The 27,085-nt window shown below is 47.2% G+C and overlaps 1 protein-coding gene across 1 annotated transcript in view; it reads right to left on the reverse strand.

The window, feature by feature from the left end:
* LMTK2 (lemur tyrosine kinase 2) overlaps positions 1–27,085 on the reverse strand; it is a 75,590-nt gene that overhangs the window by 26,196 nt on the left and 22,309 nt on the right. The window contains 6 exon segments of the mRNA XM_070362765.1: positions 3,777–3,913; positions 13,788–13,875; positions 17,654–17,772; positions 18,179–18,252; positions 20,202–20,346; positions 23,955–24,079. Of these exon segments, the coding sequence (XP_070218866.1) occupies positions 3,777–3,913; positions 13,788–13,875; positions 17,654–17,772; positions 18,179–18,252; positions 20,202–20,346; positions 23,955–24,079 (688 nt within the window).

The raw sequence follows: 27,085 nt of genomic DNA on the forward strand, positions 1-27,085 counted from the left end.
TTCTCCAAGGTCCAATAATGTACCAAGCTAAAGAATAGGAAACCGTAAAGGTGTAACTTTTTAACAGCAGAGCTAACTCTTGACGTCAATGGCTGGTTTGGGTCAAGAAATACAAACATACCCAGTATGTTCTTCTTTCAAGTTGAAAAACAGGTCTAGTAGCAAAGCTGCCAACTGACCTGGCCCTCAGAGCTTGGGCTCCGTCCCCCTGGGCGGTAACACGTGCGGCGGCCTCAGTGGTGACTGCAGGGACCCCGCCAGGTGAGCGGAGCAGCAGGTACACAGAAGTGTTCTAAACAGTTTTCCGCCCGGATTCACAAGGAAACATCATGGCTTGTTCTCAGCTCCCACTGGCGTGAGAGCTCGTTCACCTCCAGGAGATCGGTCTTGTGGAAGTAGCTCAGAGGGGCTGCAGCCGTTTTGAAAACTACTCTGTCCTCTATTCAATTAACATATTACCCACCAAGGCTCTCCCAGGAACCTGAATTCCTAATCAAAAGAGCAAGCGACAACCCAACATTACTGAACACTCTTCCAGGGCGCGGCCCACATTATCTTATGTAATCCTGACAAAAGCACTTCAGGGCAAGATTACCCTGTTTCAGGGAAGAAACAGGCTCAGAGGATTAAGGAAGGAGAGGCCACTTAATAGCTTCAGCTCACTGTACCAACCCGCCGCCAGCAGCCACCACAGCATAAAAATGAATCCCCATGTGGGCTGTGAAGAGACTCTGCCGCTTCCCACTGGAAGGTGGCTGCAGCTCGCGGAGGCAGCGGCTGAGGAGCAAGGCCAGGGGATTCAGACGCAGCACAAACAGGCCACTGGGCTCATTCAGCATCTGGAAAGCTTTCACCCCTGCTCATCAGGTCAGTCTGCATCCCGCTTCTCTTCCCTGATGTCACAGCACAGACAAGGTCTACAACCCAGGCCTGTGGCCAGTCCTCCCTAACCCTCTCACACACACCTTCCCCATAAACTGGGTTCTGCAGATGCTGGGCTCCTGTAACACTGGACACCCACACTCTGAGGGCTGGAGGACTTACTAACCTCGGTGTTTCTCAGCAGAAAGTAACTTTTAACTTTAAAATGGGAAAATCCTAAAGAGGTCTCGTGTGTTGTTTTGGCCGCACCACACAGCATGTGGGATCCTAGTCTCCCGACCAGGAATCGCACCTGCACCCCTGCAGAGGAAGCGCTGAGTCCCAACCACTGGACCCCCAGGGATGTCCCTCAGGAGGTCCCCTCATGCAGTGTGGCCTGGGTACACCTTAAGGCCACGGTCACATGGGTCTCCAGCTACAAGAGACACGCCCATGCCACCCGCTGGATGCCCTGTGCCCTTACTCATCACAGTGGCCTGCTGGCTTCTTCCTGCTCCTCCAGGAAGACTGACAGGCCGGGCACAGGAAGTCCCAGGCGCTCGGCCAGCAGGTCAGGACGGTGCGGAGCGTGGCACACTGGCAGCCCCTGCTGTTTACGTGGCCTTCACGGCCGCCATCTCTGACTGCAGAAACGCAGCCTGCCCAAGACCCAGGCTTAAGTCTTCTCTCAGACAATAAGTAAAAGTAAAAATTAACTGGGAGTGCCTTACTAGATCAGCTTCCAGTTCGATGTGTGGGAAGTTCTATTTCCAACCAACATAGAAAGTTTGACTTTGAGTCAACAAATAAATATTCCAAAGTCCAACTTAAAACTATGCTATTATGTACTCAGTGTCTTATAACAACCTAGACTGACAAATAATCTGAAAAACATGTATACAACTGAGCCACTCTGCTGTACACCTGGGACACAGCACTGCAGACCAACTCTACTTCAACTGTATAAAATGCTATTACAGTGTGCTACCAACAAAAAAATAAAGCACACAAAATTACATAAAATATGGCTACTTTTTAAAATAAAATGAAACAGCTGTCAATGGTTTCAGGAATTTTCTTTACCTTGAGTTTATGTACCTGAATTACATCCAAATCATGTGAGTTAATTTATCATCTTTATTTGTTTGAAACAAGATTCTAAAGTAAGTAAAACTTTAACCTAAAGAAACTCACAGGAAGGTAACATTTACTTTGCCAATTTTTAAAATATAATCATAGAAACCAATCTGGGCTTTAAACAATTTCCAGTTGTCTCTGTTAACTTTGTTGCTGATTCTGATGTGATCTTCTCTGAAAATGCTCCACTATTTAGGTAATCATCACTTGTGTTTTATAAGAGTAACAATACAAATATGCTGGGTATTAATCTGTTACAAGGGGAAAAAGCAAAATATAAGATTTTTCCATTATAAAACAAATAGATCTTTATATTTTGAAGTTTTGTGTAAGGGCTTCTGCCTTGGGCCTGAAGAAATTCATAATTTTTTCAGGTGTCTTAAAAAGCACCTTATCAGAATGATCTGCCCACCGTGCAAGTCAAACAAAATAGATATGTAAGAAGAGTGTTAATTTTCTTCTTTCTACCCTGAAGTAATGTTAAGAATTTGATAGGTATTTTTCCATATCTGTTCATACACATACACACAGAGATTCACATAAACCCCCACAGATATAAGCATTTTCTTTTTTTAATGGTGTTGTATTTTAAAAACATTTTACATATGTGTATATATAAAATATACAACCTGTGCAACCTATGTCTCCATGTCAGTACACACAGGTATTCCTTTTCAGGTCTTTCGATTGTTAAAGAGTAAAATGATTTAATTAAAGTCAACTAAAGAGACAGCTCAGTGGTAAAGAACCTGCCTAACAATGCAGGAGACTTGGGAGACATGGGTTCGATCCCTGGGTCAGGAAAATCCCCTGGACAAGGAAATGGCAACCCACTTCAGTATTAGATGGAGGAGCCTTGGCCGGGGGGGTGGGGGGGGGCGGTCAGACATGACTGAGTATACATGCACGCATGCACACGTGCATACACACACACAAACTGAGCACGCAAGAGTCAGACGTGACTGAGCATGCACACATGCATGCACACGCGCGCACACATGCACACACACATACACACACACACTCTGCCCAATTTGTCCACAGACCTGAGAAAACATTTCAAACACAAATCAGAGCTGAAAAGGCTGGAGGAGAACAAGCAGGAGTCTCCTTCTGAGTTTAAAGAATCATCATCTCAGGACTCAAAGCCCTTTGCCATCCTAAATAAAACAATTATGTGGATGATCTGAACAAAATACGATGCACTCTGAGAGCTGTGGCTGCTCAAGTGGGGCCAGAAACGCATCTCTGGAGAGATGTGTTACCCCGACCCCAGTGCTGCTCACACCAACCCCAGCACCCCCGACCCAGTCAGGGCGGCCTCTCGGAGTGCCGACCAGAGGCCCACACTGGGGCCTTCTATCAGAAGATGACGTCAGACCCTCAGAGCCCTCCTCCAGAACTGGAAAGGGCCACACTGTGACAACGACGCCCAGCGGGTAGAGGCGGAGCCTGAGGCTGATGCGAGGGGGATGCCAAGGCAGGGGTCCGGAAGGGAGACCGGAACTGCTCCGTCACGACTCTGAGCATCACACCCATTTGCATGCTTTGAGATTCTGGCAATAACCTCTAGGTCTTAGGCTGTATTGGCACTCTGTTCCCTGGTGCTGGTTTAGACGGAGCCCAGCTCGACCCTTGTTCTGACCCTGGGCAGGAGGGGACGTCTTGTTTATAAACTGAAAGTTCACACCCAAAGCTGGTCCTCCTTGGGCTTCCAGCAGAGCCAGTGCCACGTTTGGGGTTAGGGGTGGGGGAGGTGCGCGAGCGGAGGGACCCACCTGTGCAGGAAGTGCCGCTTGTGCATGGCCGCCAGCCCCGCTGCGATCTCGCACGCCAGCCTCTGTAGCAGCATGGTCTGTGCGTCCCCCCGCGCCGGCTCTGGCTCGCCACCACGCAGGTAAGCCTTCAGGTCGCCCTGCAGGAACCAGCCCAGGTCAGTTTCCAGAGAGGACCAGGGGGACAGACGGGCATCTCAGCTGACAGAGATGCTGATGTGACTTCTTGGAAATTACTCAGATTTGAGCTTAATTAAGAATCTTACTGAACACATTTAAAATTACAAAAAAAGCAATTCCAACCAAATACTTCAAAGCTTGAGAAAATGTCCTTCTTCTTTTAGGATCATTCTAAATTCAACATTAGTTTACCTTTGTTATAGAAACACATGGATAACAACGGCTAAAAAATAATAAAAATAAAAAGAGATAATTTTACACTGACACACACTTTGCATTTACTGCAGAGGCACAGAAACTCCCAGGTCACTGAAAGAACAAGATGGAGAGTAAGCAAGAGGAGCCGCTCACACCACCTCCAAGGGTTCCAGGGGAGGTCACATCACAGAAGCTCTCAGCAACAACACAGAGGGAGAGAGGGAAAGAAAAAAGGATGGGAAAGGAAGAAAAAGCGTTGTCAAGTGCCGGTAATGGCTGCAATTCTTTGCCGGCTCCCCCACACCCCCTGTGAAAAAGAACACTAGGGCCACTTCAGAAACATTGATGATGTGACTCTAATTAAGTCTGTTCAAAGGACAGGAAATTGAACAAATTCACACTTAGACCCCAGCACACAGGCATTTCAATGTCCCGGGTACCCGCGAAGGAACCCCCACTCCGCCCCCCCCAACACATACATGCCTTTCTCGGTTTCTGTCCCCTGACTCTCAGGGTGGTATGTCCTGGGGCATGTACCATGTATCTCTTTGGGGAAATACACCTTTGAGGCAATCTTCCATGTTCTGCTTACCACATGATTAAGTATTTATTGATGTGATGTAATTCCAAGGTAAAGCTTTATATATAATCAATTAATAAAATTTAGAAAAAGCAAGTCAAAAGCTTTCAGTTTTCTTTACACGTGAGTCAAAAAAGATGCCTGTGAAAGAAAATTCCTTGACCAATTAAAAGAACTGAATGCCCTCCTAACGACTGCTACTGAAGACAGCAAACTGATCAAACCTCCCAAATTAAACTTTAAAACACAACATTCCTCTGCTGCATTTGTCCACACTCAATACTAAGTGTATTCTAAAGGAACGTCTAAGTCCAAACCAAGAACCTAAATTTGTTTTCATTCCATTTCAATGATCTTTATATGAATGTTAATGTTGGTATCATGGGGTTCTCATGGCTGGGAAAGACTGAAGGCAGAAGGAGAAGAGGGTGACAGAGGATGAGATGGTTGGATGGCATCACCGATTCAATGGACATGAACTTGGGCAAACTGTGATAGATGGTGAGGGACGGGAGGCCTGGCATGCTGCAGTCCATGGGGTTGCAAAGAGTCAGGCATGACGTGGCGACTGAACAACAACAACAACGTGGGTATCAGTAACTGTTACCATCTGAGCTTTCAAGCGGGAGTCGAGCACTGTGCTGGGAGTTTCTGCACCTGTTACCGCAAATAACTCTCACAGTTTGAAGCACTTTCCGGACATGGAAGAGGCTTAGGGAGGGTGAGAACTTTGCCCAAGGTCACAGAGCTAACAAACAACGTGCCTGCACTTCCACTCATCTGTTTACTTGCCAAGAAAATTCTATTTGGTGAGTGGATCCAACTAGTATGCAGATCAAATCAGTTATTTTACGAGAATGAACGAATGTCAAGTCAACTAAAGTCTCTAGGACTGTCCCCGACTCAGCGAGCTGCTCCGCCACGGGAGCTGCCGCCCCGGACCAGGGTGGGTGCTCACCCCCACCGCCGCACTCCTGCTTCTCTGCAAACACAGCCTTTCCCCTTCTGCACCCCCGCACAACTACAAGCTGCTCCAGACGAGAAACACCTTTTTCCCCCTCTAAGAAAAATACATTCTCCTCACCACCCAACCCACCTTCACCCAGGCTAGGCTCTATCCAGTGCAGAAGTGGCGGGAATAAACCCTGTGTTGGGTGACAATTAAATTAACCCAGAAAAACTCCAGCAGAAAGTATGGGGACTACAGGCTCATGGGATTTTCATAAGGTAGCCCACACGGAAATGAAATATGAGAACAGAGAGCTGAAGTTTATTCACCTTACCAGTGAAATGACAACTTAAAAGGCATCTGTCTAACCCCCTTCCTTCAATGTCCATCTAAGGAAAAAACCACCCTCACACAAAAGCAGGACTGTGCTGCTCTGCGTCTGGCCAATGCTCAAAGCAAACAGGAGCTTCCAGCCAACAGCGAACACTTCCCAAGTGATTTTGGCCATGAAGGCAGGAACGGCGGAGTGGGTGTAGCTGTTTTTCAAGGTTACCTAAAGTATATTCCTTACCACTCACTGTTCTTAAGTTATCTTCTCTCCACAATAGGCCACTCCCCAAATTTCACCAGGAGATAAAGTATAATAAACAGAAGGAGATTTTGCTTCAGCTCTGAAGGTTTCCAGCTTGGCAAAAACTCAGTCTCTCCCCACCTGCACTGGGGTGGGGAGGAGAGGGGGAGGGTGAGCACAGCCCGGGCAAACACGTCTCTAACCTGCGGAGTCAACATCAGCGGTTCCTGAGGAGCAGATGAGCGTCTCACGGTCGAGACCTGCGATGGGCTGGGAGGGGCCCAGGGCTACTTCTATGTTCTAGAAAGAACTCCAGCGCTCTCCTGGCACCACCGTGCAAAAGAAAAATCAGTGTAAGATCTTCAACTATAGCAAAGATGTTTCTGTAACTACTAAAAATTGATCCATTCTATCCAAAACAGATAAAGCTGTAAAAATTTAGGTATCTGGCTTACGTTTTAATGATGCTTAGCGAGTCGACTGGGATTATTACTTTGGTCTATTATTTAAAAAGAGAAACACAGAACAGCAATGTATACTGAAACAAAACAAAGCTCCCTTTATCCAAGTTTTAAATACTTCTCACATCCTCCCTAATGCCCTTCCGTGAGAAACTCAAGAAAACCTTACGACGCTAGATGGCAGCAAAGCGCTGGTACTGAGACCTCAGACACCAGAGCAGCAGCTTGGCCCCCTCTGTACTAAGGCACGCGGACCTTCAGATGCTTCCTCGGGAGGACCCTCTCAAACCCCAACACCGGCTGCCCTGAGTGCTCTGTCCAGCTTTCCGCCGGACACGGAGAACCATGAATTCACTTCAACACGGCGTAAAGACCCAACAAGCAAATAGATTAGAAATTACAATTGCTCATACGTTTAACAGAAGGATTTGGGAGAAAACTTTATGTTTTTACACAAAAATTTGACTGAAAGGACGAAGGAATGGCACGGACAGCCAGGCGCCCAGCGCCCACTGAGGAGATGAAGCCTCTGCACCAGGCGGGAGGCCCTGGGGACCGCCAGCCCAGGGTCCTCACTCCTCACGCGGACTGCGCCTCCTGCCCTCGGCGGCACTCGAGACCCGCCTGTCCACGCCCACACCCACACAGCACCTCCTCTCATCAGAATTACCCTCCCCGAGCCCATCCCGTCTCTGCTCAAAGAATCAGCGCGCACCCCTCTGCCTGCATACCCGGCTCCTGCGCCCATCCCACCTCCCTCTTATGGACACAGGGCTTTGGGCCTGCCGGCTGGCCTGCTCCCTACCCCCAGAACCCCGCACCCCCAACAGGCTTGGCTCCAGCTGCTCCCATCAGCTATCCCCAGCCACTCAGAACCCAGTGAGGGCCTCCTCCTTCTGAGCTCCCCGGTCGCTCCTCTCCAGGCCCCCTGCAGAACCTTCTCCCTCTCCCTGGTCAGCAGGCGCCAGCACACCCAGGGCTCTGCCCATGGTCCTCGTCCCTCCTTGCCGCGACACCTGTTCCCGGGTGAGCGTATCATCCCACGGGCACTGAACATCTCTCACACGCTTCTCTGGTTCAGACCCTCCCCAACCCCCGAGCCCCAGGCTCATCTGTCAGCTGCTCACTCGACATCCTTCCTGGGATGCCCGAGAGGCACCTCCAACCCAACGCACACAGTGCAAAGCTCCGAGATCTGCTCCATCTCAGGAACTGGCATCTCTATTTTCCCAGGGCATTCAGCCAAAACCAGAGTCCTCATTCTGGAGTCTGCTCTGTCCCGAGATGCCCACCACCACCCATCACCAAGTCCTGGACCTATAGTCAGAGAAAGCCTGGGCCACGGGGCCCAGGGCAGCAGTCACATGCTGGGGAGGAGAGGGCCACTGGCTGGGCCCTGGGAATACGGCACCCCCCCCACCAGCCGCCCACATCGCCCCACCGCAAAGCCTGATCATGCCGTGTCGTCATTCGGCACGTGTCCCCTCTGCGGGCTATGAGTTGGGGACACTGTCCACGTGTCCCCTCTGCTCCACCGTAAGCCCATGCCCTCTCTTCTCCTCACACTCCTGAGGCACAGGGCACATCACTCATCTCCATGTGTCTGGAACGGTCCCCGTGCGTGGGCTTACTTCACAAGTTCATTCATGAACAAGACATGGCATTTCTGAACAAAAGGCCAATTCAGGGAGGCTTCCCGCTGATGGAACACAAATGTACAGGCATTAACCCCACCTGATACAAAAGTATGTAGAATAAAATTAAGCCATCAGTAAAAATCCCTGCTTCGCCACGGCAAACACGTGACTCCGACAAGGAGGCAGCCAGGAGAAGGCGTGGTCCTGGGCGTGGCCGGCAGGGCCTGTCCCTCCCTCACCGCAGTCTTCTCATCCGTAATATGGAGCTGCGGCACCTGCTCGGAAGACTCAGTGCCCAGCACGAGGCCCGGCGCTGTCGGGCCGTCTCCCCGCCAACACCTGGGCGGGTAAGGCCATGCTTTCATCAGCCCCGGAGCCTCTCCTGAGCTGCTGGAGCCAGCTGGTCACAGAGGTGCGTGGAAGTCTACCCAGACGCCAAAAACGTTTCCTGGCCAAAGACTCTCATCTCTGCATCTCCGCTTCGGGGTCTGGGGACAGAGGCAGAACTGCTGACTCTTAATGGAAGCAAGACAGAGCGGTGCGGAACCTGCTTCCTTCTGTCACCTTGGCCTGCAGTCTGACCTCCCAGTGGTTGGTCTCTGCTCGACTCCCTTCCAACCGATCCCTCCCAGCAGACACCAATCTGCCTCCCCGATCGTGGTGCTCTCACCCCCAACCCCACACGTGCACACCATCAAGCTCCCCTGCCTGGCTTACATGTCCTTGAGACCCTTTCTTGCTGAGCAAAGTCCATCCACCCGCCCGTCCACATGCAAACCAAACATCACCTTCTTTGTGAAGCCTACCCCAATAAGCCTACTTAGAACCGCTACACAGAACTAACCAAACCTTTAAATTACAATCAACTTTAGAAAATAAGAAAAATGAATAAACCTAACTACCATTTCCTGAGCACTTACTATGTGCCCAGCGATTCATATTCACCATCTTATGGTTCGGCCTGGGAGAGGCAGGATCACGCCCACTTTACAGATGCCTACACTGAGGCTTCATGAGGTTAGGGCCTTTCCAGGGAGACACACAAGCAGGTGGCAGGACGAGCGTGTGAAGGCAGGCCCAGCTGGCCCTCCAGGTGGAAAAGGCAGGACGGGGGTGGCTTGCCGTGCTCCCCAGAGCGCGGGGCACAGCCCTTGGTTCCCAACAGGTGCTCACACACTTTTGCTGAGTGAGTGATCCTGACCCCACTCTCGCTGCCTGCCCAAAGACACACCCGGGGCGTGCCACAGCCCCCGCGGCCACATGTTCCACACGGCGCCCTGCGCTGAGCCCTCTGCCCACGAGCACTGCACCCACCCTCGGCAGGACATGTTGGTGGCTGCAGGCCAGCTACCAAACCCTGCAGACTTTTTTACTTGCTTTCATAAAAATTCTAAGAGAAAATGTTTTTCAAAAAGAGACCGGTAATTCCATCTCACAAGGAATGACCTAAGTAAGTACGAAAACATTCTCTCCTTTCTCCTCAAGAGATGGTATCTCTGAGCATGTTCCCCGCCTGGTGACGACGCAAGAGGTCAAAGTGCCCTCGCCAGCTTCTGACCTGCTGAGAACCTGTGAAGACAGTGGCCCCTGTCACGGTGGCCGCGGCTACTCGTTCCCGAGCCTGGGCCGGCAGCCTCTGTCCTCTGGACCCTGGCCAGAGGGCGCCTCTGCCTTGGATGGCGTGCCTCTGCTCAGGCCGGCCTCTTTCTGGGAGGGTCCTGGGGCACCCAGGCCAGGAGCAAGGTTCAGGGGAAGCCAGGCCTCGGGGTGCTCTGGGGACATCCCTGCAGTCCAGGCAGGCAGGCATCTCCAGGGCTCATGGGCCCAATGTGAGCTGAGCATTTCTGTCACCCAGGCTCTGAGCATGCTGAGCCCAAGACCCTGACCACAGTGCCCCCAGTGAGGCCCAGCCCCTGCTGCTGGGGAGCTGGTCTCTCCAACATATACTAGGGTCCAGAGTTGATGAGCAGGGAACTCCCTCAGAGATAGATGTGACCCCACCAGAGGCAAGGTGGGGGGCTCCCTAGGTTAACAGCCTTTCCTTAACATGAGACTGGTCATTCTGAGTGCTGACCGACAGACTCCACCAGCACCCCAGGCTCCGCTGGGTGTAGGTTACACTGGTAGAGCCCCTTACATAAAAGTAAATGATCACCAATGTCTTTTGTGTGATAAAAACCACGTAACACAAGGCTACCCCTTCAACCACTTCTCAGTGTCCACTTCCACGGCATTAAGTCCATCCACACTATCGTGCAGCCCTCACCCCCATCCACCCTCAGGACTCTCTTCATCTTCCCAAACTCAGACTCTGCTCCCTGCTAAACAGCAACTCCCCCAGCCCCCGGCACCCACCCTACCACCTTCACCCCGGAGGGACCACTCTGGGAACCTCATGCAAGTGACTCCTACAGTATTTGTGTTTTTGTGACCTAGCTTATTTCACTGAGCATAATGTCCTCAAGGTTCATCCATATGGCAGCAGATGTCAGAATTTCCTTCCTTTCTATGACTGAGTAATATTCCAGTTCACGACAGACCCAATTTTCCTTATCTGTTCATCCACTGATGGATCCCTGGGCTGCTTTTGCCTCGTGGCTACTGTGAATAATGCTGCTATGAACATAGGCATGAAAATGAGACTCTGTGCTCAACTATTTGAATATGTACGTAGACATGAAACTAAACTCATCACCTGAACCCATTCAGAAGAAAACATCAAGCTTTTACTATTCCAGGAAAAACAACAACACTGCCCAGTAAGACTTTCAGGAATGCACAGACTGGGTGAAGAATAAGAAAATGCCAAAGCACATGAGCTGGTTTTAGAAACCACCTCGATTAGCCTGCAAATGTGCCATTTCAGGAAGATGGTGACTCCCACTTATTTCTCTTATGCTCGCTCACAGAGAGTGCTCCCATTGCTGTTTATAATCAGTATCAGGAGCCAATTAGGGACCCAAAAAAGACACCATTAAATATCTCACAAAAGCAGAACTTTGACAAGCAGACCTGTCTCATCACGTGAAAATGCATCTTTGGTGTGCTTTCTCCACAGGCTGGGTCACCTGTCACACTGGTCACCCAGAGCTAGGTTAAAAGGAGTTATTTTCATATTCTATTTAATGATAACCAAGGATCATGCATATTATACCTCTGATAACACTGAGATAACCAAAATCAACTGTGCAATAAAACTGTCAGAAACACAACAGGGAACTCCTTCCCCACTGTTCTCACACCTTTATGAAATACTGGGCTTCCCTGGTGGCTCAGACAGTAAAGCGTCTGCCTGCAATGCGGGAGACCCGGGTTTGATTCCTGGGTCGGGAAGATCCCCTGGAGAAGGAAACAGCAACCCACTCCAGCACTCTTGCCTGGAAAATCCCATGGACGGATGAGCCTGATAGGCTACAGTCCATGGGGTCGCAAAGAGTCGGACACGACTGAGCGACTTCACTTTCACTTTATGAAATAACCCGGCTAAATGGCAACTATCACATGTCTGCTCCCTCTAAGCAGGAGACCCAGAGGACAATGACCAGTTTTCTCTTTGGGTCCTGTGAGAGCAGGGAGCTGCCTTTCTGCAGCAAGTGTTCAATCAGGAAGCAGCCTCCATGATGGGAGAAACCGCCGGGGGCCACAGAGAACAGTGAGATCGACTCTGGTTTCCTTACAAGGAGACAGAGCTCTAGCAGGTGTCTCCGGAGGAGAGTGAAATCCATTAATTTTAAACTTTGTTACCTAAAGTGCATGTTGCAACTTCTGGTGTAACCATACACCAAATTAGAAACAGTATCTACAACAGGAGATGGGGAAAACTAAAACAAAAAAAATTAAGATTCCTACCACCTATGACTTTTTTTTCCCCCTCTGTTTTAGCTGACTCTCCATGTCTGTAAGTGTTTTGAGTACGGCGGTAAATGTTCTAATCTCAGAACCGTTCGTGAGTTGCGTTAGTGTGGTAGAATTAAAGGTTGACGTGGCCCTGCTTCTGTAACCTCCAAGCATAATGGGACTGCTGCTGTAGTATCACCAGGTCCTTTCAGTCTTCACAGTGGAGAACTCTTGGCCAAAGGTTTTGGGGGGAGGAGGAGGCAGTCAGCTGTCTGGTTAAAGTTAATACCAGATAGTGCCCCTCATCAGTGTCCTTTTAAAAAATATATACTATAGTCCAGTAAGATAGCAACTGTACAAAATGGCTAAGATGGATTTTAGAATCATACCTCGTGTATCTTGGTTCATCTTCAAAATCAGACTGATCTTTGAAACTAGCGGTTTTTAATCAAAGCTGGCTTTATAGGAGGAGTATAATGTATGCACTAATGTTTTAAAACAATTAGTGTGAGTGTGTGCTTGTACTTTTGTATGACTGAGCCCATTCATCGTAAGTCTAAACTTGTTAGAAATAATGTACCCATGTAGACTAGCAAAATAGTATGTAGATGTGATCTCAGTTGTAAATAGAAAAATCTAATTCAATAAACTCTGTATCACCCCCTCAAAAAAAAAAAAAGAATCCAAACCAAGGCTAGAAAAAGAGCAAATAATAGAAGTTGAATCAGGTAGGAAAAACAATAAAAAATAGGCAGGTAACATTCTAAACATCACAGCAGGTACAATAAATACAAATGGACAACCTGTTCCACTTTAAGTGACCAAGACTGACAGATTAATAAAATTCTAACAATAAGCTATTTACAAGAGATGTCAACCAGAAGATTGGCAGAACTAAACCAGGCAAATTCTAACCAAAAGAAAGCTGGCATAGCTATATTAATATTGTTAAAAAAACTATCCTCAGTAATGCTTTAATGTTAAAGAGAGTCCCTTCATAATAATAAAAGTTTCAAATTACTGGAAGTTATATCTATTCTAAATTTGTATCCCTGATGCGGTAGGTATCAAAATGTACGAAACAGAATAACTAGAACTGTAAGAAAAAAAATAAGGAAAATACGTAATCAGAAGATTTTAACACTCCTCTCAATACCTAATAGAAAACTGACCCAGGCTGCCTCTGCTCTTGCCCCCTCTCCACAAATAAGGAGGAAACAGGAGATTTGAACAGCTTCATAAACTTGACCCAAAAGACCCACACAGACATACTGTACTGATCATCAGAATACACATTTCCCGCAGCAGCTACAATAGAATAAAACGCTGACCCTGGAGTGGAGATGAAAGTAGCCGGGAAGGGAGCTACATCCGACCCCGAGCCGACGCGGACCACTTTGCTCAGGCACTGAGGCTAGGGGAGAGGGCGGGGAAGAGTTTACTGCAACATAATCCACTGAAAGCGAATATATACAGTTTGTTAACCATGTTTCTTTGGAATAGAAGTGAAAGCCATCCCTCATCCAGCATTTCCATCTGCCAGAAACACTTTGGTAAAAACTTCTGAAATACGTAACCTTGACCTTGTACTTAAAACTTACCAGGTCACAGAACTCGAACACCAGAAGATAGGGGATTGCTTCTACACACTGTCCGACACACTGGAGGACGTTTGGATGCTGAAGGATACTGGTAAAAAATAAAAGTCACAGCAGTTTTCGTGAGGGAGCAGGCCAGTAAAACTGTGCAAACAGTAGCCCCAAATTGAACATTCTTAACAATTTAAATACGATCAACTGAAAAGTGCACCAGAAGATTATATTTAACAGATGCATTCTAAGTTACGTATTGATTACATAATTCAAAGGCAAGCAGGTGAACATTTTCACAAATTAAACCAACTTATGTCATCAGAATCTTTTAACTCTGGTAATTTAACTTTATAGCTATCATTTTGAAGCAGCATTTAAAAGGAGGACTATATTCAATAAGCATTTCAATCTACATGTTAAGTAACTAGTTCATATACTGTTTTTATAAATCATTGTATATGCAAACATTTTTGAAAAATATGTTGTCTAAAAGCTAAAAAAAAAAAGGATATGCCAAAATGGTTTTTTTTTAATCTTTATTTTGAAGACAATAATGAAATAAGAATAAGACAATAATGAAATAAGAGTAAGTTGCAAAGACAGTACAGAGAGGGCCCAGGCTCCCTTCACCCAGTTTTCCTTCCTGGTGACACCCAACACAATGCAGTCCTGAAACCAGGGCACTGACGCTCGGGAGCAGTATTCTGTGTGCGCCTGGGTCCTGTTGCCAAGTGTGTAGATTCGTGCAACCACTGCACAGCAGAAACACACAACTGTCCCCCACCACCAAGCTCTCTGTGCCACCCTCCATGGTCACACCCCGACAACCCCCCCAGCCATCCCTCAGCCCTGGCAACCACTAATCTGGTCTCCTTTCCACATGTCTCATTGTCAGAAGATTATGTAAATGAATGTATGTAAATGAAATCACACGGTGTGTGGCCTTCTGAGGTTGATTTTTTCACTCAGCATAATGCCTTTAGGATTACCCACGTTGCCACCTGCATCAGGGGTCCCTTCTCATTTACCGCTGAGCAGAATTCCATGGGTTGGATGGACCACAGTTTGTCCAAACCAGTCACCTAGGGATGGCATTTTAGTTTTCCCAGTTTGAGGCTATTATAAACAAAGCTCCTATAAACAATCATGCAAGAGATTTTGTGTGGAAATAAGTTCTCTGAGATAAATGCCCAGGATTGCAACAGCTAGATTATAGGATGTGATAGTTAATTTTGTGTCAACTTGGCTGGGCCACAGTGCACAGATATTTGGTCAAATGTTATCCTGGACACTTCTGTGAGGGCGTTTGGGGATGAGATCATCACTAAATCAGTTGGCTTTCAGTAAAAGCAGACGGAGCTCCAGAATGTGGGTGGGCCTCGTCCTATCAGGTGAGGACCTTAAGAGAACAAAGACCAGCCTCCCCCAGTGAAGAAGAAATACTGTGAGCAGACAGCCTCCCTGCTTGAACTGTAACAGTGGCTCTGCTCCGTGTCTCCAGCCTGCTGGCCCCGCCCTGCGGACTTGCCAGACTCCGTAACTGCATGAGCCATTTCCTTAAAATAAATTACCTACCTGCCTTTCCTCTGTCGACCTACCTACCTATCCGTCTGTCTACCTACCTACCTATTCATCTATTTATCTACCTACCTATCCACCTACCCACCTACCTATCCACCTACCACCCACCTACCTATCCACCTACCACCACCTACCCATCTACCTACCCATCTACCCACCCACCCACCTATTCATCCGTCCGTCTCTCCACCTAGATGTCCACCTCTCTGCAGACCCCGCGGCTCTTTTTCTCTGGAGAGCTGTGACTCACACGTATGGTGGGTCAGTGTATGTTTAGTTTTTTAACAAAGTGTCTGCAGTGACTGCACCATTTTCACCTACTTTGAAGAATTCTCTGGTCAAACTGTCCAACCCCAGAGATTCTTTTGAAGAGTTTTTAGGTTTCAAACTCCCTTTCTTTAATAATTCTATTCAAATAACCTATTCCATACTGAGTGAGCTGTGGCGGCTTGTGCTTTTTGAGTAACTGGTGCATTTCATCTAAGTTGTCAAATACATACACTAGAGCTGCTGGTCCCGTTCTATCCTCTTGATGTCTGCAGGGTCTGTTTCATTCCTGGTATTAGGAATCTGTGTGTTCTCTCTCTTCTGTTCTCTGTCAGTGGTGTTAGAGGTTTTCCAACTTTACTGTCTTTCCAAAGAGCCAGCTCTATGTTTCACTGATTTTTATCTACTGTCTTTCTGCTCTTTTCTTTAATATCTACTCCTGCTTGCATTTAGTTCATTTTGCTCCTTTTTTCTGATCCCTTAACGTATGAGCTGAGATTATTGATTTGAGACTCCCCTTTTCTAATGTAATCCGACCCCATAGGTAAGATAGTGCTTCCCTGTCCCTGCTTTTGAGACTTTGTGTCTTCTGTTTTCAGATGTTTGACTATGATGTGTGTTGGCACACATTTCTTTGGGTTTATCCTGTTTGAGATTTGCTCCATTTCTTGAATCTGTAGTTTTGTCTTTGCAAAATGTGGAACAATTTTCAGTGAATACGTCTTCAAACATCTTTTTAAGCCATCTTCTATCTCCTTTCAATCTGGGACGTCGTGATCTTTTGTTCAAGTCCCCCAAGTCCTTGAGGCATTTTTCATTTTTTTAAACTTATTTTCTTTTTGCTGCATGAATTGGGCGATAAATATTTATCTTCAACTTCACTGATGTTTCTCCTTTGTCCTCTCCATTCTGCTGTTGAACTCATCCACTGAATTTTTATTTTGATTACTATTTTTTTCAGTTCTGAAGGGTCCATTCAGGTCTTCTTGATGTCGTCTATATCTTTGCCGAGGCTTTGCATGTTTTCATTTGTTTCAAGGGCACTATAATTTAATTGCTCACAGAAGCATTTTTACAATGGCTGCTTTAAAATCCTTGTCAGATAATCCAAACATCACTCTCATCTTGGTGTTGGTATTTGTTGTCTTTGTGTATTTATTTTATTGAAGTATAGTCGATTTTCAATGTTTTGTTAATTTTTGCTATACATCAACATGATTCCGTTTTACAGATACACATGCTTTTTCATATTCTTTTCCATTAAGATCTATCTCAGGATATTGAATATAGGTCCCTGTGCTGTAACAGCTCGACCTGGATGCTTACCTGTTCTCTATACAATACTGTGCATCTGCTAATCCCAACTCCCAGCCCGGCCTTCCCTCAGTCCCCCTCCCAAGTGGCAACCACACTTCCATTCTCTGCCTGAGAGTCTTTCTGTTTTGTAGATACGTTCGCTTGTGTCATACTTTCAGTTCCACATGTAAGTGATAGCGTATGGTATTTGTCTTTCTCTGTCTGACTTGCTGCAAATGGCATTATTCCCCTCTTTTCTGTGGCTGAGTAGTAGTCACTGTATATGCTGTGCATACCCCCTTCTTCATCCACTCATCTATGAACACTTAGGCTGCGCCTGTGTCTTGGCTATTGCAAACAGTGCTGCTATGAACATATTGGGGTACATGTACCTTTCTGAATTACAGTTTTGTCCAGATATATGCCCAGGGGTGAGACTGCTGGATCATATGGTAGCTCTATTTTTAGTTTTCTGAGGAATCTCCATACTGTTTTCCATAGTGACGGCACTAATTCACATTCCCACCATCTGCTGCCTTTTCTTACTTGTGCTGAGTTTTTCTTGGAAAGATGAGTAATTTCGATTGAAACCTGGACATATTGGGTCTTGTGCTATGAGACTCTGGATCTTATTTAAATTGTGTATTTTACAACCAGAAATCTCAAAGTGGTTTTAAACACCTGATTTTCAACAGACCACATTTAAAAAACATATGCTATGGTTTACTTACTAGTATGGTTCTCCATTTTTCAAGAAAGTGTCTTGTTCCTTTGGGCTTGCGCTTGCTTTTAACTCCTTCACGATTACTCTCGCTACACTAGTGCCTGTGTAGATCTCTCCAAGGAGCACCTAAAGCCAAAGATGAGAAACGCAACAGTTCTTCACAACGGTTTTCATTGTAACCATGCTATCTTCCCATTAAAACGTGCTTTAAGTGTCATATGGGGACGTAGGGGAAGGAGGAAAAACAAATAATTGGAGGAGGATGAAAAGCTTCTAAAATTCCCATCTCTTTTCCGTTCTTATGCCAACAATTAGAAAAGGCTCTGATAAAGAAACAGAAGGCCTTCTTGGGGAAACTCACACACCCAGAAGCGCTGACGCTCACACTCCTACATGGTTTCAGGGGCCAATGGAGGTCAATTGATGCCACAGTGTGTAGAGAGATGTGCAATGTCACGCACAGTAAGACTTAAGCAGCTTTGCATTCTAACAGTGTAACAGGAGGGAAAAAATGAAGGTGAGCAGACTTTACCTTTCCAAACCAGCCATTCCCAATTTCCTGTATGTAGTTCAGACTGTGGCGGGCAACTTGGGACTTCAAACCTTCTGTAGGAAAAAGAACATTTAAGAAGTAAAGATTAGTATTTAACAAAAAGACATAATAAGTATATTACCTATAAAGTACAAATGCTAATATAAATTTAACGTTTATGATAATAAAGACAGAAATAAATACTTAAGGGCTTCTCTGATGGCTCAGTGGTAAAGAAGCTGCCTGCCAATGCAGGAGACACAGGTTCAATCCCCGATCTGGGAAGATCCCACATGCTGCAGAGCGACTAAGTCCATGAGCCACAACTATCGAGCCTGTGCTCCAGAGCCCTGGAACTGCAACTACTGAGCCCTCCCAGAGCTGCTGAAGCCCGCACACCCCAGAGCCTGTGCTCTGCAACAAGAGACGCCGCAGCAATGAGAAGCCCCAGTGCGGCAACCAGAGAGAGGCTCCTGCTTGCGGCAATGAGAGAAAAGCCTACGCCCGGCAACAAAGGCCCGTCAGAGCCAAAACATAAGTAAACAAAATTATTAAAAAAAGAAACTTTTAAAACTGACAGTTATTTGTGAAAAAGTATCCTGCCCTGACTCTGAGCTCCAGCACCAAATACTCCGATCAACAGCCCTGCTGTAACCACCAGTCACCACCACTCACTGGCCTTTACTTTTACGGGGGTTGGGGGTGGGGTGGGGAGTAGGGATCTCTAGACTGTTCCTCTCTGGAAACACTGAAACTCTTGCCACAAACTCCACCTCATCAGAACTCTGGAAGACGGTGAAGGTTTAGAGCAATCAAAGGGAACCAGGAGAAAGGCCACTGAAAAAGGGAGAATTTCTCTGTGGCCTTTCGTTCACCTACATCCCACCTCCCTCATAGCACATCTTAAAAACAAGCCATGTGCCAGAGTGGGTGCTGGTCCCAGAGGGAGCAGAGTGCCCTCCTTCCCCAGGAACCGTGTTTCTCTAGATCTGACGGGGGCTTCCCGGAAGGCCTGCTGCAGGGGCGCCCCTTCTTCCACTGAACTGGGCTCTATCAGGATGGGGAGGCTTCATGTGCCTCAAAACAAGGAAAGCCAGGTGGACAAGGTGCTGCCCCCTGGGGCAGAAAACAACTTAGGCAACAGTACACCAACTGGAGCTTCCACGGAAAAGCTCAGTGAAAACTGGGGTGGGGGGAAGGAGCTCTTTTTAAAAAGCTATTATTACACATACGGGGCAACCTAGAGAGCCATGTGCATCCTCAGGGAAGGACATCTGCTCAGAAGAGACCTAAGAACAGAGGCGTCACCTCTGGCAGGAACTGAAGGCTAAGGCAGAGCTGTCAGCGGCCAGGCTGGGCACCTGCCCTGGCACAGAGTCAGGCTGTCAGAACCTAGACAGCATCTCTTCCTTGTTCCCTTTTTTTTTTTTTGCATATCATGTTATTCAAAATATCCAGTTTTCAACAGAAAATTGCAAAACAAATAAAGAACAATAAATAATGGTACATGAACTGCTACAAAGGAAATTTAAAACAAAGTGTCCCTGAGAAAACAGACACTGGCCTTACTGGACAAGAGCTTAAATCACGTGTCTTAAACACGCTGAAAGGGCTAAAGGAAACCACAGGCAAAGAACCACAGGAAATTGAAAGAAGACCAATAAAGTGAGAGAAATTATTAAAAGGAGCCAAATAAAGTTTTAGAGCTGAAAGTGCAAGAACTGGAAAAAAAAAAAAATTTTCACAAGAGGGGTTCAACAACAGATTTTGGATAATCAGTAAACTTGAAGGCAGGTCAAATGAGATTATCCAGTCTGAGGAGCAGGAAGAAAGAAACAAATTGAAATGTCAATGAACTTAAGTGTGACTGCCAGAATTGAGCTTCACCAAAGAGCAGAAGGCAGAAAAATTAGCAAGCAGAGGAGACCCACAGTCCAATCATTTTATGATTAGTAGCAAGGCTTCCTTTCTCAGGACTCAGAAGTTATTCATGGCAACATGACATCAGGATGGACGGCCTTACCTACAGAAGGCTGGAACTGTGATGGGGCTGGTAGTGAGACAGTTGGTACTGAAAGTGTGAAGACTTCTGCTGGAGACTGGACAGAGGGCGTGTCTTCTGCTGGTGGTGTAAAATCAATCTCATCATCAAAATTATCTTCAAATTCCTAAAGCAAAGGAAGAGCGATACTGTATCTAATATAAATCAGCTTGAGAGCAAATACCAAAGATACACGCTAACACGTAAGACATAAACATTTATTCACTCATTGGGAACACCCTGCCATAATTTTTTTTCCAATTCATGTTGCCTTCAAGCAAAAAGCATAAGTAACTGTGTTCTGTGACTCTAAACACAATAAATAAGATCTGAAAATCAATTATATCATATGTAACTTTTTAAACTGATCAACTTGGAAGTTAAATGCAAAATTTTCTAAAATGACCCCAGAACTTCTAATTTCTAGGCTCAATATTTGAATTTTACTTATTTTTTTAAATTTTATCTTTAAACTTTACAATATTGTATTAGTTTTGCCAAATATCGAAATGAATCCGCCACAGGTATACCCGCGTTCCCCATCCTGAACCCTCCTCCCTCCTCCCTCCCCTACCCTCCCTCTGGGTCGTCCCAGTGCACCAGCCCCAAGCATCCAGTACCGTGCATCGAACCTGGACTGGCATCTTGTTTCATACATGATATTATACATGTTTCAATGCTATTCTCCCAAATCTCCCCACCCTCTCCCTCTCCCACAGAGTCCATAAGACTGATCTATACATCGGTGTCTCTTTTGCTGTCTCGTACACAGGGTTATTGTTACCATCTTTCTAAATTCCATATATATGCGTTAGTATACTGTATTGGTGTTTTTCCTTCTGGCTTACTTCACTCTGTATAATAGGTTCCAGTTTCATCCATCTCATTTAAAGTGAAAGTGTTAGTCACTCAGCCATGTCCAACTCTTTATGACCGCATGGACTGGGGCTAGCCAGGCTCCTCTGTCCGTGGAATTCCCCAGGCAAGAACACTGGAGTGGGCTTGCTGTATTCTTCTCCAAGGGATCTTCCTAACCCAGGGATTGAATCTGGGTCAGTTTAAGGCATTCTTTTTACTACTATTATTCACTTTCACAGATCTCTTTGCATACTGAATAAAAACATTTATTTTTCGATTGTGTATGTATTTCTGGTTTCTTGTAATTTCAATCAAAATAAAGACAGTTAAAAGACACAGAAAAGATATTTTTAAGTGAGTCCTATTCATCTTGCAAGAGTAACAATGCATAAACGTACTAAACTAGATAGAAAGACCATCAGGATCTGAACCATGAAGGTGAGTATTAAACTCTGAGGCACGTAAGTGCAGTAAACATTCTAAGAACGCCTGGCTTCCTAAAGATGGCGACTTTAAAATGGAGGCTGCACCGACCGAGCTGCGGAACCCTTTTAACTGACTCTGTCCAGCAGAAAGCTACCCTGACTCCTGCTGTCATCACTCAGTGAGCTGGGCCTGTCTTGGTGTCCGTGTTAATTTAACATAGATACAGACAACTATCAAGGTCACTCATTCAGATAATTAATGAGCATTTCCCCGCCAGGCGCCATGGCAGAAGCCGAACGAGACTGTCTTCCAGCCCTCTACGTGACCAAACTCTTTTGTACCACCCGCCTCGACCCCACCACGTGTACGGGAGAAGCTGCCGGGTGTAAGGATGGATGTCACTGATGTAACATTTTATGTCCTCATACCCGTCACAGGTGTTGCCAAATGCGTTAGGACACCATCACTGTCTACTGGGGAGGGGAGAGGAGGACACTCCAATCTGTGAGGTCACCCCTAAACAGAAGAGCTTCACCTGGTTTCCCCTTCGGACATTCCTCAAGATTCTCGTTTAAGAAAAGACTTCACCCATCACTCCTAACCTGGGCAGTGCGTGATATACCATTCAGATCAGATCAGTCGCTCAGTCGTGTCCTACTCTTTGCGACCCCGTGAATCACAGCACGCCAGGCCTCCCTGTCCATCACCAACTCCCTGAGAGAGGTAACACAGCTTAACAGCAACAGCGATGGGGCCGTGAGGGGACACTGGGTCACTCTGAGCTATGCCCTGCACTGCCTGGACGCGCTCCGGCAGGCCACCGGCTTGAGCAGGCTGCAGCCTCCTGGTCGGTAAATGACTTCCGGGGCCGATGGGTTCTGGAGCGCCACGCTTCCAAGTCTAAAGGAAGACCGCGAGTGCTAGCCGGTGGCTCCCTCCTTCTCCCACGGTGAGGCTGGGGGGTCTTCTGTCCAGTGTGGGCCCTGAGCCGCTGCAGCAGTCACCTGGGGAAGCCTGATAAACACACACTCCGAGTCTGCGTCGTCACGGACGCCCTGGGCCCACGCTGAGCGTCAAGGGGTAACAACGATTCAAGGCAAGAGTGAGGTCTCGTGGCGAGAGAGAGACTGGCTTTCGGTTTCAGAAACACTGATTGGCCTTCACGTCTGTCCCCAAAGGGCCAGGTGTCTGTGCGCGGCCCCTCAGCTAGACTGAGAGCCCGCCGCTGCGCCCCCAGGCGGTGCAGTCACCAGGGCCCCCCAGACGGGTCTGCACCGATTCCAGGGCCTCGGCGTTCATGTCCTCTGGGCGGGGAGTCTTCTAGAGACAATGACCCGTGCTAGGGAGTTTTCCTCCAGCCCCCTTCAGCCTTCCTCTCCCCGCAACACGTGTAACGCTGGCGTCCAGCCAAAGGGACAGCACATCTTCCATCCTCAGAGCTGCCACCAAACCCAAGGTAAAGGGGACACACAGAGGAAACAGGTGTGAGGCTGGAGAGATAAGGTCCATATGTCCACAGAAAAGGCTCCCCCCGACCCTGACCTCAGTCCTCAGGGCTCATGGGCAGCCCCACGACTGTCATCAGGCACTAAAGCTCTACCTGCAGGACCACTTTCTCTGCACACACACATCCCTCTTTTTCCCCTTCTTTCATGTACTCCTTTTTAATAAGTCTTCACTGAGCCCTAAAGCATGCCAGCTGCAAGTTCTAGAGAGGATATCCCAGCTGGTTTCCAGCAGACTCCGCCCAGAAGCTACCAGGCCAGCACCTCTATATTATCACACGCACACCCCCCACCACCACCTCCCACTCCGGGCCAGCTTTATTACCAGCACTGCTCTTTCCTGCTCCTCAGGGAGCTCAGGGCTTGAGGTAAACAGAAATATGCTGCTCCTGACAAACAGAAGGCACTGGGGGTTCCCCTGGCTTCAGTGATTCAACAACCACAAATTCACCAGCACTTGCAAGTTTAGAAAAAGAATCAAAACTGGCCTTCTTCTCCCCACAGGCTTTACAGCAAGTGAACTGAATCACCGTTCCTTATTCCTCACTCAGCAAAACTTCCATTAAAACAGGCGGGCAGTTACTGTCCACGAGGCTCCAAGGCCAAGCTGGCACCTGCCGCCGGGGGGCCAGATGCAGATGGCCTACCGCACTGAGTATGCGACGCCTCACCCACGCACAGCGCTGACCGCTTGCTCCCATGCAGTCTGGGGCTCACGTGGCCACGACGACAGAGGTGAGAGCTAAGCAGCCTTGACAGAGACTGCATGGCCCACAGCACTTACTATTTACAACAGCTCTTTATTTCACTTTAATAGTTACTATCTGGCCCATTCAGAAAAAAAAAAAAATTGCCACCCCTGTTCCCCAGGGACCATGATATACAGCTATTCTATCGATAAACATATCAGGGGATGACTTTAAAAGTTCCTCCCATCTGTGCTCACCTTAAAGTCTATTTCCGGGTCCTTACAGCAGGATACACAGTTCGCAATTAACACTATTAATATCATTAAACTGCCCACAGAGAGGATCACAAAAGACATGGAAATTTCTGCAACAGGTGCCTCCCCTGGAAAGAGAAATAAACAATGTTAACACAGGCATTCCAAAATTGACTTTAATAAGCGAATCAATATATTTTCTGCCAGATATAAATGGGATAAATAATATCCCATTAATAATATGGGATAAATAATATCCCAGTTAATAAAATAATTCTCAAATGCTCAAGATAAAGCTGATGACCAACCTAGGATAAGAAGTTGAGAGTCTTCTTTTTCTCTAACTTCTGATTTCGAAACAATTTTAGATTTACAGCAGAGTTAGACAATGCGGAGCATACCCGTACACTCTTCCCCCAGCTTCCATTGCCTGAACATCCTACATGGCGTGTTTATCAGAGCTAAGACAACGACACGCATATTACACCACCAGCTGAACCCCCAACTGTACCTGGACTTTACCAGTTTTCCCATCAACACCCTTTTTCTTTGCCAGGATTCAACCGGGGCCACCGATGTTCCATTTTCTCATCATGGCCCTAGTCTCATCCAACCTCTGATGTCTCTGTCCGTGCTTCAAAACTGTGATGCTTCTGAAGAATATCTGTCAGTGACTTTGCAGACTATCCCTCAACTGGACTTGCCTGATGTCTTCTCAGAACTGGACTGAGGTTACAAGTATGTGGGAAGAATCTAGAATACAGCCGGGCGAAACGTCCTGCCCGTGACATCGTATCTGGGGCACGTGATATTGGCACAGCTCACTACTGGTTACGTGAAGCCGGGTCCTGGGGTCCCTGGTGGAGACCACCACAGTGAACAGTCTCCTCTTCCTTTTGCACATTCCTCTCTTCAGAAGCCGGTCACGGAGTCCAGGGCACACGCCCGGGGAGGGGCATTCAGCTGTGCTTCTTGGAGGGAGCAGTGTTACTGGGTGTGCAGGGGTAGGTTAAAATGACTACAGTCACTGATAAACAGGGGGGACGCGCTGAGGCTCTGCCCACACACTGGGTCTCTGGAAACCTCCACACTGTGATGTTCTAATGGTGGTTTTTCTATTTCCCTTAGTCCTTAAACACATATTACTTGGGACTCTTCTGTAAAGGAGAGCCGTCCCTCTTTCTGCACTTTTCAGTCATTGATAAAGTTATGAACTCATAGATATTTATTCTGTTCTATACTTCGGGTGATAAGCCATTATTCTCATGATTCTGCAGCTCAGATTGTTCCAGCTTTGGCCCCGCGGGGAGCTCTTTCAAGCTGATGCCTGGGTCCTTCGGACATGCCCCCCTCTTTTTTTTTTTTAACCTCCAACACTTCCTTATTCTGGTGCTACAGGAGGCTCCAGGCTCCCCTTATATTTTCCCTCTTCTGGCTTTAGAATCAGCCACTTCTCCAGGGAGCCCCGGTCATGACAGAGAAACCGAACACAACACACCTGCGACGACGGCCTGTGACCCGTTTCTGCTTGGGGGCGGGGACAGCTCAGAATAACTTCTACATCTTTAGAGGGCTGTTTCGAAAAGAATCTGCAGTAGACACTGCATGTGAGCCACTAATAAGAAGCCTGCAACCCCTGTCGGGAGCATAAAGACTCTGACAGCTCACTTTCAGCACAGATTCAGTTATCTAGACATCATCTTATTCAAGTAGGCTTACTCTGAACCTTTCTATTTTTTGTTAGAGCAAATCGTTCAGTCTCACCTACTGGTGTTTTACAAAGAAATATACTTTTCTTTCTCTCCTGCTTTGAGATACAACATATAGCACAGTGTACGTTTAAGGTGTACAACATGATAATTTGATGTACGTATATATTGTGAAACGATTGCCACGGGAAAGTCAGAAACAAACTTTTCCACCTACGGCTAATTATGTGTTCAAAGGCACCAAGGAGGAAGCCTGGAGACAAGTGAAGGAACGATGCCACCGTTTTCCTTAAACAAGACAACAGCACGTGAAAAGAAAACAAACATTGAGCACACTCCTATGTGAGTAAAACACATTCTCGAACATAACATGACTTCACTGAAGAGCAAAGAGGCCTGCACATCAATGCAGGACTAAATTCTTTTCCAACAACAAAAGGTCTATTTGAGAGAGAGCTCTGTGAAACCTGCTGTGTTCGGGGGTTCGGAATCCACTGCAGCCTTCCTTCCTAAAAACAACACCGTTAACCAAGGGTTGTCCAGAAGCTGCAAGCTCTAGACCAGCAAGACTGAACGCAGAGGGAAACCCACACGTGAACAAGGAAGACCACAGAACTCACCCACGAGGGACACTGACGTCCATCTGGGAACGCGAGCCAAGCGAGAAGCCCGAGCGCAGGGCTGGCCTCCAGGAACCGAGCCCAGCCTGGGCTGTGCTGCTCGCTGGTGCTGGCTCTCAGAACCGTCTCACTCCCCTGACTCGTGCGCTAAGGCCCAAAGACCACTTCTGAGGCTTATGCGGCAAAGCGCTCGCACATACGCTGTATCACACTGATCTTCAAGACGTGGTTTGCCCACTGCGGTTTAAGACCACCACATGTCAGGGGGATTTTATACTTGAGAGGAAGCGGTTTTCACTGGCAGCATTTCTTCTTTCTTAATGGCAGAAAAATAAGGGAATGTTATAACTGGTCACATCTGAGATATCACAAAGGATAAGTGCTATTTTCATTTGATCATCAGGACACCAGCTCCGTGTCCCAAACAAGGACACCGACGTGCCCAGGAACACGAGGTGAGAAGGTGGCCAGGCCAGACTGGGTCCACAGTACTGGACAAAAGCCCTCCTCTCCGCCCCAATTCCCTCAATATCACACTGTTCCGTCTCGTTGTTTCTAACATTCAAAAACAGCCTAACCTAAGTGCTTCAGACGGAAGCCTCTCACTATAATTAGAGCAGTTCACAATTTTGGGGCTCCCCTTCAAACTCCACAGAGTGAACAGTAAACAACTCTTCCCTCTCTTTTCATCCTTTTTATCATTACCATCTATCATAACATTTGATCAAAACTGCCTGAGGGCCAGCTCAATGATCTGATTCATAAAACTATCTCCTCTGAGTCATCAGGTAGGCATGAAAAGTCA

Source organism: Bos mutus, chromosome 25 (assembly GCF_027580195.1).
Source record: "Bos mutus isolate GX-2022 chromosome 25, NWIPB_WYAK_1.1, whole genome shotgun sequence".
Lineage (NCBI taxonomy): Eukaryota > Metazoa > Chordata > Mammalia > Artiodactyla > Bovidae > Bos > Bos mutus.